Source organism: Lontra canadensis, unplaced genomic scaffold (genome assembly GCF_010015895.1).
Source record: "Lontra canadensis isolate GAN:19392208 unplaced genomic scaffold, GSC_riverotter_1.0 scaffold16, whole genome shotgun sequence".
NCBI classification, from domain to species: domain Eukaryota; kingdom Metazoa; phylum Chordata; class Mammalia; order Carnivora; family Mustelidae; genus Lontra; species Lontra canadensis.
In genome coordinates, this window is record NW_022631010.1 from 22048808 (window position 1) to 22062771 (window position 13964).

At 41.4% G+C, this 13964-nt stretch overlaps 1 protein-coding gene across 6 annotated transcripts in view; it reads right to left on the minus strand.

Annotated features, from left to right (window-relative positions):
- Positions 1-13964, minus strand: part of RALGAPA2 (Ral GTPase activating protein catalytic subunit alpha 2) — a 311877-nt gene that overhangs the window by 278622 nt on the left and 19291 nt on the right. For all 6 annotated transcript variants that reach the window (XM_032859300.1, XM_032859299.1, XM_032859298.1 and 3 more), the window contains exons 2-3: positions 5368-5478; positions 3415-3467 (exon numbers count right to left, since the gene is read on the minus strand). In XM_032859300.1, coding sequence (XP_032715191.1) covers positions 3415-3467; positions 5368-5478 — 164 coding nt within the window. The remainder of the gene's footprint in view (positions 1-3414; positions 3468-5367; positions 5479-13964) is intronic.

Genomic DNA, 13964 nt, shown 5'->3' on the forward strand with positions numbered 1-13964 from the left:
AAGCAACAAGCTCAAGAGAAACAATTCAGGGTGCCAGAGAACGAATGCCATTTTCACTGCAGGATCTCTAGAGGTCTGTGCACTCTAGACCCCAGTTCCCACCACATGGTAAGTTGGAGGAACTGAACCTGAGCTTTCCTTAATAAATCAGGACCCTCAAATGGAACCAAAGTGGTTTGAACCAAGAACACTCCCAACCTCCTGGCAAAAGAAAGAAAAACCCTCCAAAAAACCCCACAGGATTAAAAGAGATTAAATCTATGTTCTAATAAATCTCAGAGCATGCAAGAAAAGAAGCCATGTGAGAGCAGCATATTGAGGGAAACTGAAGACTTTTGATACTGGAATGATCAGATACAGAATAGGAAACATCACACATTAAATGTTTAAGAACACCAAAGAGGTCAAAAACGAAGAAGGATCAAGAGCCTATCAAAAGCAACAGGCCAAGTGTGAACACGGAACTGAAGGAAGTTAAAACAGGGACCAAAAATCACTGAGATGTAAAACACAAAGAATGGTCGAGCAGCAGATGAGCCCCAAATGAAGGACTTCACGCACTGCATGGAAGAAGTGAAGACATTCCCCGGAATGCAACACAAGGAGGCAGGAGAAGAGGGGGAAAGCCAACTCGAGAGGCATGGACAACAGATGCAGGTTTAAATAAGAATCCTGGGAAGTACAGCAGAAGGACAGAAAGAGTCAACATTTGAGAAGATAGCAGCTGAGCATTTTACAGAAATGATAAAGGATCTGAATCCAGAAATACAGGAAATGCACAGATACCAAGCAAGACAAAAAATCTTCAACTAGACATTTTGTGGTAAAGCTACAGAACACCAAAGACTAAGAAAAAGGTTTTAAGAAGCCAGAGAGAAGAGGCATTTAAAGGAATGACCAGTCAGGGAACAGGGTTTAAAGCTGCTACAGTGGTAAGGAGACACTAGTAAAATGGTACCTGTAAAGGGTGACACGAGTATTTTTACTGCCACTACTGCTAATACTGTGTCTAATGCATAAACAACTGAGGACACTGAAGATTAATCTGGAGCAGAGAAAACAGAAAGAATTATGACCCTCAAAAGAAGGGTCATGCCAATGAATTTCACAACTCTGGTGATCAAAAATTCTTAGAATTCCTCAAATTCTTAGAAAAATATATAATTTATCAAATTTGAATCAAGAAAACCTGAACAATCCTAAAATAATTCCAAAATGATTAAAGAAATTGAATGAGTGGTTAAAACCTTCCAACTAAAAACAAAGCAAAACAAACACACCGGTTTCAGAAGGTTTTTATAGGAAAAACTAAAAACTGCTCTAAGAACAGATCATTCCAATCTTATGCAACCTATTTTATAAAATAGAAAAAGAAATGTTCGACATACAAGAAGTTCTACAACTTCTATAACAGGATCATTCAGAAACAATGTGAGGAAGGGAAACTTAGGCCAACCTCAGTTGTGAACTTAGATCCAAAAATGCAAAGTACTAGCCTCCAAAATTCAGAAATATAATTCACCACATTTATATTCATGAAGAATTATACAAGGTTATCTCAGTTAATGCAGAAAAAAAATACACGTTTGGAAACTTCAAAACCTATGTATGACTTTTTATAAATCTTACCAAACTAGAAATAGAAGCAAACTTAATCTGATAAAGTATATCTTTTACAAATTTACAGAAAACTTCACTAACTAAACATCAGGAAGCCCTGAATGATGAAACGTTAACAGGACTCTTTAAATCAGAGCAGGATGACCGTCTTTGTTGCGTCTATTCACCCAAGTCCTGGAGGGCCGGGCCAGCGCCAAAAGATAAGAAAACAGACAGACTGACTAGCTCGTCGTTATTCACAGACCATCTATCTGTCCACCAAGAAAACAAACAAACAAAATCTATAGACAAAATGTTGGAATGAAATAAATCATACACACTCACTTAACCCAGCAGTGGGGATGAAATAAATGAACGTGAGCTAAATTCAAAAAACATGGATAAATCTCAGAAATACCGCTGAATGTAAACAGCAAGCCACAGATGATTATGTACCATGTGAGGCCATTTTTATTATACTCAAAACCAAATAAAACCGCATAAGGCATTGTTTAGGGATATGAATACTGGGGGTAAAAACCATTTTTTAAAAAGAAGGGTAACAGCATAATGCAGAGGAGTGACTGCCTTCAGAGGAGAAAAAGACTAGGATCGAGGAAAAGCACCCAATTAGCTTCGAATTCTAAAGGTCTAGTTCTTGAAGCACCGCACTTCAAAACTTGCATATATGTTATAGATTCTTTAGTAAATGTATCAACTTCTACAGAAATAAGATCATTTAAATTAATGGGATAGTTCAAATGATGGTTAGAAATTCCATATGTAAGTGACAGGCTTAATTAAAGCTCCTGTTAAAGACAGCTCCTCTGTACAAATTTCATTCACAGGAGGGTTGCCACAGGAAACACAATAACCACCACAAAATATACAGTGAATCACTGTCTCTTTCTCTGGGGAAGGAGTACAGCCCTTAAAGGATTAGAGAAAGGGAAACACAGTCAGTGCCAGCCATGAGCCAAGTACTGGACTAGAAGTCCTCAAGTATCTGTTTTATTCCACAAACCCAAAAAGTCCATGGAGAGCCTTCTGCTTAGGCCTCTCCCTCCAGCCAGCTCTGCAACAGACAGACATTAGGCCTTCCGTTTACAGTCATAAAGTTGATCTCACACCAACCTAAGTACATGAATAATTTCTAGATAACCAACACTTAACTTTCAGAACCTACAATTTAGTTCTACTGGAGCTCTCCAGGTAACAGTAACCTGGCACTTGTCCAATACAATTTGTGGACAAGAAAGACTGTAAGCTTAACTGATCAAGAACCACACACAAATATATTGTTCCAACTTTGAAAAGAATATGTAATCACACGTGGACACACTGACACATACGAAGATTTCAATCTCACCAGCAGTCAGGAAAATATGTATTAAAAACAGTGGGTTTTCAACATGCCAGTTTGCGCGTGTGTGCGTGTGCGCACGCACGCACACACAAACACACACACACACCATCTCCAGTGTTGGTTAGGGAAATTTACATGCAACTTCCACATAAATTTCCATATAAGTTTATATGACTTTTTCAAAAACCATTTGGCAATATCGGTGTTTTAAATGTAGATACATTTCCATCTAATAACTTCACATCTAGGTAACCATACAGGAAAATTCTCCCATGTTTCCAAAAAAAATTAAAAATCACAAGAATATTCTTTGCAGCATTGTTTGTAAAAGTTGAAGGAAGGAAATACATGCCCATCATTTTTTATGTCAAGTAAAATTAAAGAGTTAAAATACCACATTTTAAAACAACAAGAATCTTAAAAGCTAAATGAATTTAACAAAAACTTACTTCAAAAAGAAAGAGTATGGAGTCCAGCTCCTCCCTTTGTGACTTATTATTCCCTGGAATATATTAAAAAAAATTAGTTAACATGACAATGTGTAAATTTGAGAATCTTAAAAATTATGTTATATTGAAAGCATTTAAGCTTCAACATGCACTCATTTATTCAAAAACTACCAGGGTGGAACAGGGAATCTGTGTCAGGAATGTAGACAGACCCCCCAGGCCACACCGCCTGAGTCCACATCAAGCAGAGCCACTCCTCGTTAGCTGTTTAAACACAGCTTCCACGTTTTCCAAGTCACCGTCAGCCTGTGGAAGGCAATATATTCCTTTCTCAATTAGTTACATACAAGCTCACAGTATGAGGGAAGGCACAGCAGAAGCAAAGAAAGAGTTCTAGCTTTTTTGATGTGAAGAGGCACAGAGCAGTTATTACTTTGAAAAGCCATGCATGTCTTCAGGCCATGTGCACTGTCCTTTTAAGGGTGACAATCATAGAAACTACAAAACTGACAGTAGCCAGTTACATTGATTGTCTGGTCTAGGTGCTGTGGACCTGCGTTAAGTGCTTGCCATTGAGCATCTAACTTAGGAAGCAGCAAACCGTTTCTCGAAAGGGCCGGCAGTCTATATTTTAGGCTCTAGAGGTCCCTCTTGTAATCACACAAGCAGCCATGGGGAACACATACATGCACTGGGGATGGCTCTGTCCAACAACTTATTTGTACAAACAAGCAGCCAGCTAAAAGCTGTGTACTCCTGATCTATTGGAATCCCCACAGCTCTATGAAATAAGAGGGTGACAGCAGCTAATATTTACTGAGCACATACTATGTGCCATACTCTGTCCTGAAATCCCAGGATACATGCTAACCTGTTTGATGCCAAAAGGAGGAAGCTGAGTCAGAGAGAGGTGAAGTAGCTTGCCCAAGGAGAAACAGCTGAAAGGACAGGGCCAGGATCCAAACCCAGTCTGGCTCCCCAGGCTACACTATCCTGTAATCTAAATACTGAGCGGATTGTGCAGTGTGACATTATTGGCTTGATTTTTCAAAGAATATTTTATATAAGGGTATAACCATAAACATAATACATTAATAATACATATGGGGTGCCTGGGTGGCTCAGTTGTTAAGCGTCTGCCTTCAGCTCAGGTCATGATCCCAGGATTCTGGGATCAAGCCCCTCATCTGGTTCTCTGCTCAGCAGGAAGTCTGCTTCTCCTTCTCCCACTCCCCCTGCTTGTGTTCCCTCTCTCCCTGTGTGTCTATCAAATAAATAAATAAAATCTGCTAAAAAAATAACACATATAAAAAGAAATGCATGCAGAGAAGGAATGGGGACCTGGGCAAAAACATATGCTTCAATTTTCATTTTAAACACTTTTTTTTTTAAAGATTTTATTTATTTATTGGACAGAGGGAGAGAGAACATGAGCAGGTAGAGCACCAGGCAGAGGAAGAGGAAGAAGTTGGCTCCCTGCTGAGCAGAGAGCCAGAATCTGGGGCTTGATCTCAGGGCCCTGGGATCATGACCCAAGCCAAAGGCACACACTTAACCAACTGGGCCATCCAGACTCCCCATTTCAAACCCGATAGTGGAGTCTGAATTTTTTTTTATAGTGCACACCTACTACTTTTATGTCTTTCTTTTGAAGTAAATTATTCCTGTGGAATTCATGCCTTCTGTGGCTTTCTCCTTCCATTTTCCCTGTAGCCATTTGTTGTTCAATTAACAGCTGTATGAGAGAAGGTTCCAAGGAAACAAAGATGCTAACAACATTGCAATCTCCCAGCATTGCTAAGAGTCTGGCAAGAAAGGAAGCTTAAAAGCATATAACTTGTGGCTAATGAACACACAACGTCTAAAACTTTCTGAATCTTAAAAAAAAAAACAAAAAAAAATTTTTAAAAAACCTTTGTGTATATAAAAAAAAAAAACTGTAGAAATGCTTACCTTTTAATTTCAAACTATTTTCCAGTGTTATAAAATTTTCATAGAAGATGAAATATATCTGAGAATAGTTGGTCTCAAAAAACTGTTTAAGATCACCTGCATCCACATTATCTGAAAAGAAAAAGTTACCATTATGACAATAATCTTATACAACTATCGGAATTCACAAACCTTTTCAGAAATGAAGGAAAATAAAAACTAGTCACTATGAGACAAAACAGAACAACAAAAATGGTATCCCCATCCATTTGTTCTCCACAAAGTGATCTCAGTTGGCCTGGGGCCCCTCCTCCATAGGCAGACCCGTCCAGGAGACTGATTCAAGGGCCTAAGAGCCATGGGGGCACAGCATTCAAAGAGGAGCTAGAAGGCTAGAGGCTAGTACAGGTCTGGGGAGGAAAAAGATGCCTTCCTGTTGGGGGTGGGGAACAGAAGTTCATGGAAGAAGTGGCTTTGACATAGGCCATAAAAAGGGATAGGTTTGTCCATCTGAAAAACAATTCTGCTGCTGGAGTCATACATGGTCCAGTCTCTCTTCCCCTCAGCTGACCTGAGACCAGCTCAAGGAACTGGCAGGCACTGCCTAGCATACCCACCCACTTCCACCTGGGCCACTGGTCAAAGCCTTCCCTCTAGCTCCCAGGAGAGCTGTTCCACTCCTGTTTGGACACAGGGAGGTCCGCCACATGTTCCCAGAGTTGCCCTGAGCAGTGTTTCTCCCTGTTGCACTAGGGCTGCTCAACCAGGACCGCGGCTAGAAAGGCAGGTTGTGCAGGGAGCTTAGCCCAGCAACAACTGTTGGGCAGCAAGAGCAGCAACACAGCCACTTCATCCAGGGGCCCAATTATCCCTCATAACTCTGGTTGGAGTACTCAGCCACTGTCAATAGACCTTTGTACATTTTCCTTAGCCAAGAGGTTGTTTGTACCATTTACAACAGGGTCCTGACCAAGATGTTAGCTCTTGGGAAGAATACACTAGTCATCTCGAGAAAATTAAGAACAGCTTCTTTAAATTCTGTAGGGATTACTCAAGAAACAAATGTACATCTATTCAGTCTATGATAAAGTGGATTCAATTGAATGTTGGGGGCCTAATACTGTGACTAGATGTGAACACATCCATTACTATATTTAAGTTCTATAAACTTAACACTAACACTGGTGAATCTAAGGAGTTGTTTTCCTCTGAGAACCATATAGGGCTTTTCATTAAAAACAACAACAACAAACAAACAAACAAAAAACAAAAAAAAACAACAACTAACAAAAAACTGACCTGGTTCTTTAAAATAATGTACAGAAGGTGTTTGTAAAGTCATATCAGCTGCCAATTTCACATTCTATTTTCTGCTCCCAAATAAGCACACAGAGCAGTGGAAGTTCCTAGTAACTAACAAATTTACCTGCATGAATGCCCTGCCTGGCATATGTCACCACGAATCCTCATCCAGGCGGTAATATGCCCTCTGCCTGGGCTCTTGCTTCTACTCCTCCCCTCCACTGGCTGTCCTCCACCATTCAGTCAGCAGAAAGACAGAACACTGTAAATTAAACCCGGTCCTTCTTCACTCAAAACCTCCCAGTGACCTCCAATAGTTCTTACAATCCAAACTCATGACCACAACCTACAAGACCCTATGTAATTTCCTCCATTCAATGCCAATTTCATTTCACAGCATTCGTCCTTCACACCCCACACTCCAGCCACCATGGCTTCTTTCTATTCCCTGAGCTTCTCAAACACATTTTCCATTTGGGCAACCTCTAGTATGCTGCCCCCACCCCCAGAGCCCACAGAGTTCATTCCCTCTCATCCTTCAGAACTGGGATCACACAATACCTCTTTAAAGAAATCTAAAAGTGCACCATATGTCACGCTTCACATGCCATCCGATCGCCCTGCCTTCTGCCTTCACAGACTCTGTAATGGCTGGATGCCTGACTGCTCACCAGTGAACAGGCCTTGGACACACAATGTCATAAGCAAGCAAGCAGTTTCCCTGGCATTGAGGATGTGGGTGGACTGACACAGCAAGATGGCACAGTGAGGTTACTGGGTGATCGACGACTCCCTCATCTTTCCTGGATCCCCATTGGTCCATCAAGGGTACTCAAATAGAGCAACCTGAACAAAGAGGGTTCAAGTTAAGGTTGAGGAACGCTCATACAGACTGAGGTGCTCTCATGAAACCAAAAGTCCTCGTAATAGCCACCTTTCTCCTCAGCCATTCACTATCTTTCTTGTGGATAAGGGAATGGATGGGACAGAGCTTCAAGTACTCACCATCAAGACCATTAGATACCTTTCAGGTAACCTGATAAACAGGGAAACTAAGAGCATAACATGTATAACATATATAACATACTCAGTTTTATTTATAAATATGAGGACTGCTTCCTGGTCTAGGAGTCCTCTTCATATAATTTCTTCCTACTACAGCTCTTAAGATTCATTGAAATTCTCTCATCTATTCATTTCCTTCTTCACTGACTATCACTCCACTAACTAGAATGGAAGCTACATAAGGGCAAGACGCTCATCCGATTTGTTCATGGCTCTATTCCTAGCCCCAGGAACAGAGTTTGGTATCCAAAAGGTACTGAAGGTGTATTTGTTAAATGAATAAACAATCAATATTAAATATTTTATATCTCTAATTCAATAGCTGAAAGGATGGATTTGTCCAACTGTTTAAAAGCAAGATTCATTAGGTGAATCTTTAAAAGTAAGCCTAGACCTTGGAAAAGACCACAGATACTGTAATTTAGCATCCTGCATAAGGGAAAACAAGAAAGTAAGAAAGGGTTGATTTTTAACAGGGCTAACTTCAAGAAGCACAGAGACAAGGAGGAAGGCTTCATTCAGACAAAACAATGAACAACAATGAAAAACAAACAAAAACAACTATGACCAGGAACAACCTTAGACAGATTTTCTTTTGAACTTTCATTTGAACATTACTGAGCCAGTATCCATGCCAACTTGCCTTGAGCCAAGTGCTAGGAAATTCAAAGACAGTAAGACATGGGCTTTGAGGGTACAGAAGGAAACAAGTAATGCAAAAGGCACCATGATCAAAGCTGACGCAAGGCATCAAAGCACAGAGTAGACAAAGCCACTTGGAGAGGGTGGGAAGATTAATTAATGTTATACATTTATGCTTTATAAGACACTTTCAGGAATTTCTTTTATTGGACCCTCATTCATAATCCTGTGAGGTAGATGGGGCAGGTGTGATTGAGATAAAGAAACCACAGGTTCTATGTGACTTGCCCAAGGTACCACAGTCAGAGGTGTGGGCAGAACTCCCATCTGGTCTCCCAACTCAAATCTGAACCACACAAAGGTCACAGAGACAAGGGGGAATAAATCAAAACAGAAATCAGGTCAGGAATATATGAAAATAATCACCACCTTGGGGATGTAAAGGACAGCCAAATAAAAAAGAGCAGGAAGATAAGTAGATCCGTGAGAAATGATGGGGAGTGAGTGGCACTGAAAATGGGAACTGCCAACTTCCCCAAGAAGGAGTCCTGAGAAGCACCACAGCACTCATGGTGAGCAGTAAGCAAAAGAGAGGAGGGAAAAGTGCTGAACAGCAGAGCCCAGGCCACAAACTGCCTTTGAGGTGGTGATTTTCAGCCTTCACAGACACTAGCACACTGCCTTAACTATCATCACAATGCCCAGAGAAGTACATTCAAACTAACCACAGAGAAACAACCAGCTGAGAGCTTTACAGGGCTAGGGGTTATTACTGAATTTTTTAAAGAAATCTTTAATTTCTCATTCTCCTTTACCACCAACCAAGAACCAATATGCTGTTTCTATTATTTTCCCACTTTATCTCAAAAATAATCTATAAACCACACACACCAGCTAAAACCTCTTGTTGACAATTATTTCTCCCTATCTAGCTGAAAGGCAATAGCAAAGGTTGAGGGCAAAACCTCCAGAGCAGACTGCCTAAGTCCAGAAGCTACAGGGTCTTGGACAAGTTTTTGTTTTGTTTTTCTTTTTGTTTTTCAGTGTTCCAAGATTCATTGTTTATGCACCACACCTAGTGCTCCATGCAATATGTGCCCTCCTCAACACTCACCACCAGGCCCTCCCTACCTCCCACTCCCTTCCCCTCCAAATCCCTCAGTTTGTTTCTAAGGGTCCATAGTCTCTCACGATTTGTCTCTCCCTTTGATTTCCCCCAACTCACTTTTCCTCTCCTTCACCCAATATCCTCTGTGCTGTTCCTTATGCTCCACAAGTGAAACCATACGATTGATAATTCACTCTCTCTGCTTGACTTATTTCACTCAGCATAATCTCCTCCAATCCCATGCGTGTTGATACAAAAGTTAGGTATTCATCCTTTCTGATGGAGGCATAATACTCCATTTTATATATGGACCACATCTTCTTTATCCATTCATCTGTTGAAGAGCATCTTGGCTCTTTCCACAGTTTGGTGACTCTGGAGATTGCTGCTATGAACACTGGGGTACAGACGGCCCTTTAGTTCACTACATCTGTATCTTTGGGGTAAATAGCTAGTAGTATAATTGCAGGGTCATAGGGTAGCTCTATTTTTAATTTCTTAAGGAATCTCCACAAATGTTTTCCAAAATGGCTGCACCAACTTGCATTCCCACCAACAGTATAAGAGGGTTCCCCTTTCTCCACATCCTCTCCAACACTTGTTGTTTACTATCTTGTTAATTTTGGCCATTCTAACTGGTATAAGGTGGTATCTCAATGTGGGTTGTTTCTGTTTATTTGGGGGTTTTTTTGTAATTTTTTTTCAGTGTTCCAAGATTCATTATTTATGCACCACACCCAGTACTCCATGCAATATGGGATGGCTCACCCATCCCCTCACCCCCCACTTCTCCAAAACCCTCAGTTTGTTTCTAAGAGTCCACAATCTCTCATGGTTTGTCTCACCCTCCGATTTCCCCCAACTCACTTCTCCTCTCCATCTCCCCATGCCCTCTGTATTATTCCTTATGCTCCACAAGTAAGTGAAACCATATGAGAATTCACTCTCTCTGCTTGACTTACTTCACTCTGCATAATCTCCTCTAGTCCCATTCATGTTGATACAGAAGCTGGGTATTCATCCTTTCTGATGGAGGCATAATACTCATTGTATACATGGACCATATCTTCTTTATCCATTCGTCTGTCGAAGAACATCTTGGCTCTTTCCACAGTTTGGTGACTCTGGCCATTGTTGCTATGAACACTGGGGTACAGATTGCCCTTCTGTTCCCTACATCTTTATCTTTGGGGTAAATACCCAGTAGTGCAATTGCAGGGTCACAGGTTAGCTCTATTTTTAATTTCTTAAGGAATCTCCACACTGTTTTCCAAACTGGCTGTACCAACTTGCATTCCCACCAACAGTGTAAGAGGGTTCCCCTTTCTCCACATCGTCTCCAACATTTATGGTTTTTGGTCATTCTAACTGGTGTAAGGAGATATCTCAATGTGGTTTTGATTTGAATCTCCCTGATGGCTAGTGATGATGAATTTTTTTCAAGTGTCTGTTAGCCATTTATATGTCTTCTTTGGAGAAGTGTCTGTTCATGTCTTCTGCCCATTTTTTGACATGATTATCTGTTTTGTGTGTGTTGAGTTTGAGGAGTTCTTTATAGATCTTTGGATATCAGCCCTTTGTCTGTAGTGTCATTTGCAAATATCTTCTCCTATTTTGTGGGCTGTCTCTTTGTTTTGTTGACTGTTTCCTTTGCTGTGCAGAAGCTTTTGATCTTGATGAAGTCCCAAAAGTTCATTTTCGCTTTTGTGTCCTTTGCTTTTGGAGACATGTCTTGAAAGAAGCTGCTGTGGCCAGCGTCGAAGTGGTTACTGCCTACGTTCTCCTCTAGGACTTTGATAGATTCCTGCCACATGTTGAGCTCTTTTATCCATTTTGAGTTTATCTTTGTGTATCGTGTAAGAGAATGGTCAAGTTTCATTCTTCTATACATAGCTGTTGGACAAGTTTTTGAAGCACTCTGCCTCAATTACAAAGTCAGAAATGGGGCCAACAATGGTTCCTATATCACAGGACTGCTGGGGAGATAAAATGAGCATGTCAGAGTGCAGTCCGCATTACACAAAGGTTAGCTGTATTATAATTGCCTAGTTCCTGACAAAGGCCATCTCACCAGGTGGGAATAACCAGCTTCACCTATCTGTGAAGCCATAAAACTCAATGACTCATGAAATTCATATACTTAATGAGACTGGCCTTATTAAATGCACTTGATCCCAATAAAGCAATAAGCACTACCACTAAACAAACCTATGAAAGCAGTGGGATTATCCCTCCATTTCCCTTCACATATACTCCTTTTCAATACCATTTCGACTACTTTTTAATTTGGAGGATCATAACAGAGCCTCACGAAAACCTGCTTCAGCAGACCCCAGGAAGTACCAAAGGAAGGGGAAGGATCCTTACCCCACTTAGGAGCCCCAGTGGAAACTCTCAAAAGGAACAAGGAGCTCAGTTCAGTTTTTCCCTAGTAGGGAATGACCCCCCCAGGCCTTTCTATGGCTCTATTCCTCCTGCTCCACATCCTCCCCGACCCAGAGAACTAAGAGCCTTCCCAGCCCTGCCTACACATCGATGGGTAAATGAAGATAGTATCATTTACTTATTTACTAGTTTACTCAAATTCCCTAGACAATGGCACTGAAAGCATGATACTCAAGATTTCAGACTGTTATAGAGAAAAAGGGGAAATAAACATTGAAGGTGAACTTGACAACTTAAAACATAATTTAGAACAGTGAGAACAAGGAAATAAACTAATCAGACACAAGACAGAAAACACTGACAATGATAAATATCAGTAGTAATGTCCAGTTACTTAAAAGCGAATATGACTCTGGTGATTTCACCTTCTAACAACTGCCTTAGTCCTCTTTCCCTCTGTGGTAATTTGTAAAAATGCCACAAATTCTTCTTTACCTGAAGCCACACCTTTGGGTGATGTACACCCTCAAATGATTTGGGGCAACCAGTCCTTAGAAATATGACCTAGTGGTGGCTGGAGAACCTCAGGCAGTCTTTGCTCTAAGGAATATGAGGAAACTCCTAGAGCAGAGCTGGACCCAGCCCACAGTGGAGCCAACCCCACATAACCGGCAGCCAGAGGCAGAACCACCCCAACCAATGGAGACTGATGAGGAAGAAAAACAGACACTTGTTGCCATATGACCTATGTAAGCCATGAGGTTTGGGAGGGGCTGTTATTCAACATTATTGTGGAAATGTTGATGGGGAAGAAGAAACTCATCACCAAGCACCTTCACTGGCCATGAAGGACAGCAAGCCCATGAAGAGATGCCCCCAAGGATAACATTATAAGGAAAAGCAGAAAAAATGGATCTGAATAACAGATGCTGCCCATTGATACAAACTTTCTGTCAATGGTAATCCATGTGAACCAGGGTGCAGGCAAGACTCCTTTTCCTGACACTGGCCAGCAGATTTTAGAACTTCCGGTGTGTGCAGTATACTGTGCCTAGGGCAGATGAACGACCTGGAGCTTCATACCTGGTAAGGAGGTAAAATCCACACGGGGAAGCCCTTTTGAGACTCAGTGAGTAATCCGGTCATAAGACAGCAGGTATGCTGATTGTGCTTCAATGCTAAATCAACACTTTTATCATCATCATTATGAAAGAGAAATATACATCTGCAGAATGCATCTATTTACAGACCTAAAAATGTCCCTTGTACCGATTATATGCAAATGCAAAATCCTGGTGTGGATGAAATACTACCTAGCAGATGAAAGGTTCTGCCCCAGTCCATCAGGGCTGTGAAAGGAGATGCGGTCAAGGACGTGGTGGGAGAAGTCTGGTGGAAAAGGGTGAATCAGGAGTTTGGCCTAGTCATCCCCCAAAGTCAGCCTGCAGGTAAGGACACCTGGCGTGACCCCCACACCCACCCAATACCCCACCATGCAAAATTATTTCTAGAAGTTCTGGAAAGCTGTAAGAACTCAGAGAAAAGACTACCTGCAAGCACACTTTTTCTGACACCATGGAGACTTCAAATTTCAGAAAAACTCTCTCAAGTGCCATGTTTTCAATCCACATCCACTTTTAGGTATAAACATCATTGGACATATTTGACATGGATTACTCCTGATTAAGCAATAAGGTACTGAAGATAACTCTTACTCCACCCCATGCCAACATAAGGAGATGCTCCCCTTCCTGCTGCCCAACACCCAGCCCCTATTCCTCACCTCCCCATAAGACGCCGGACACCAGACTCAATAAATAGACAACCATTAGACGAGGCACACACCAGGGACGTCCCCTCTGGCCTTCCACCCTGGTTTCCATCCATGTCCCTAGAAATCCAAGTTTCCCACAAGATCCATATCTATGACTATCACTTCCACATGGCTCTGGGCATCACCTAAACTCACCCCAGCTTCCTAACCACAATGCTTCCATGCCCTAGATCCAAAAAAGCTTCCCAAATCTCCTCTCCTGCACCACATCCCTTCTGGCTCCACCTAAAACCTGGAGTCCCTTGAGGGGCTGCTTCCCCCAGATGGTCAGGTAAGCCTTTC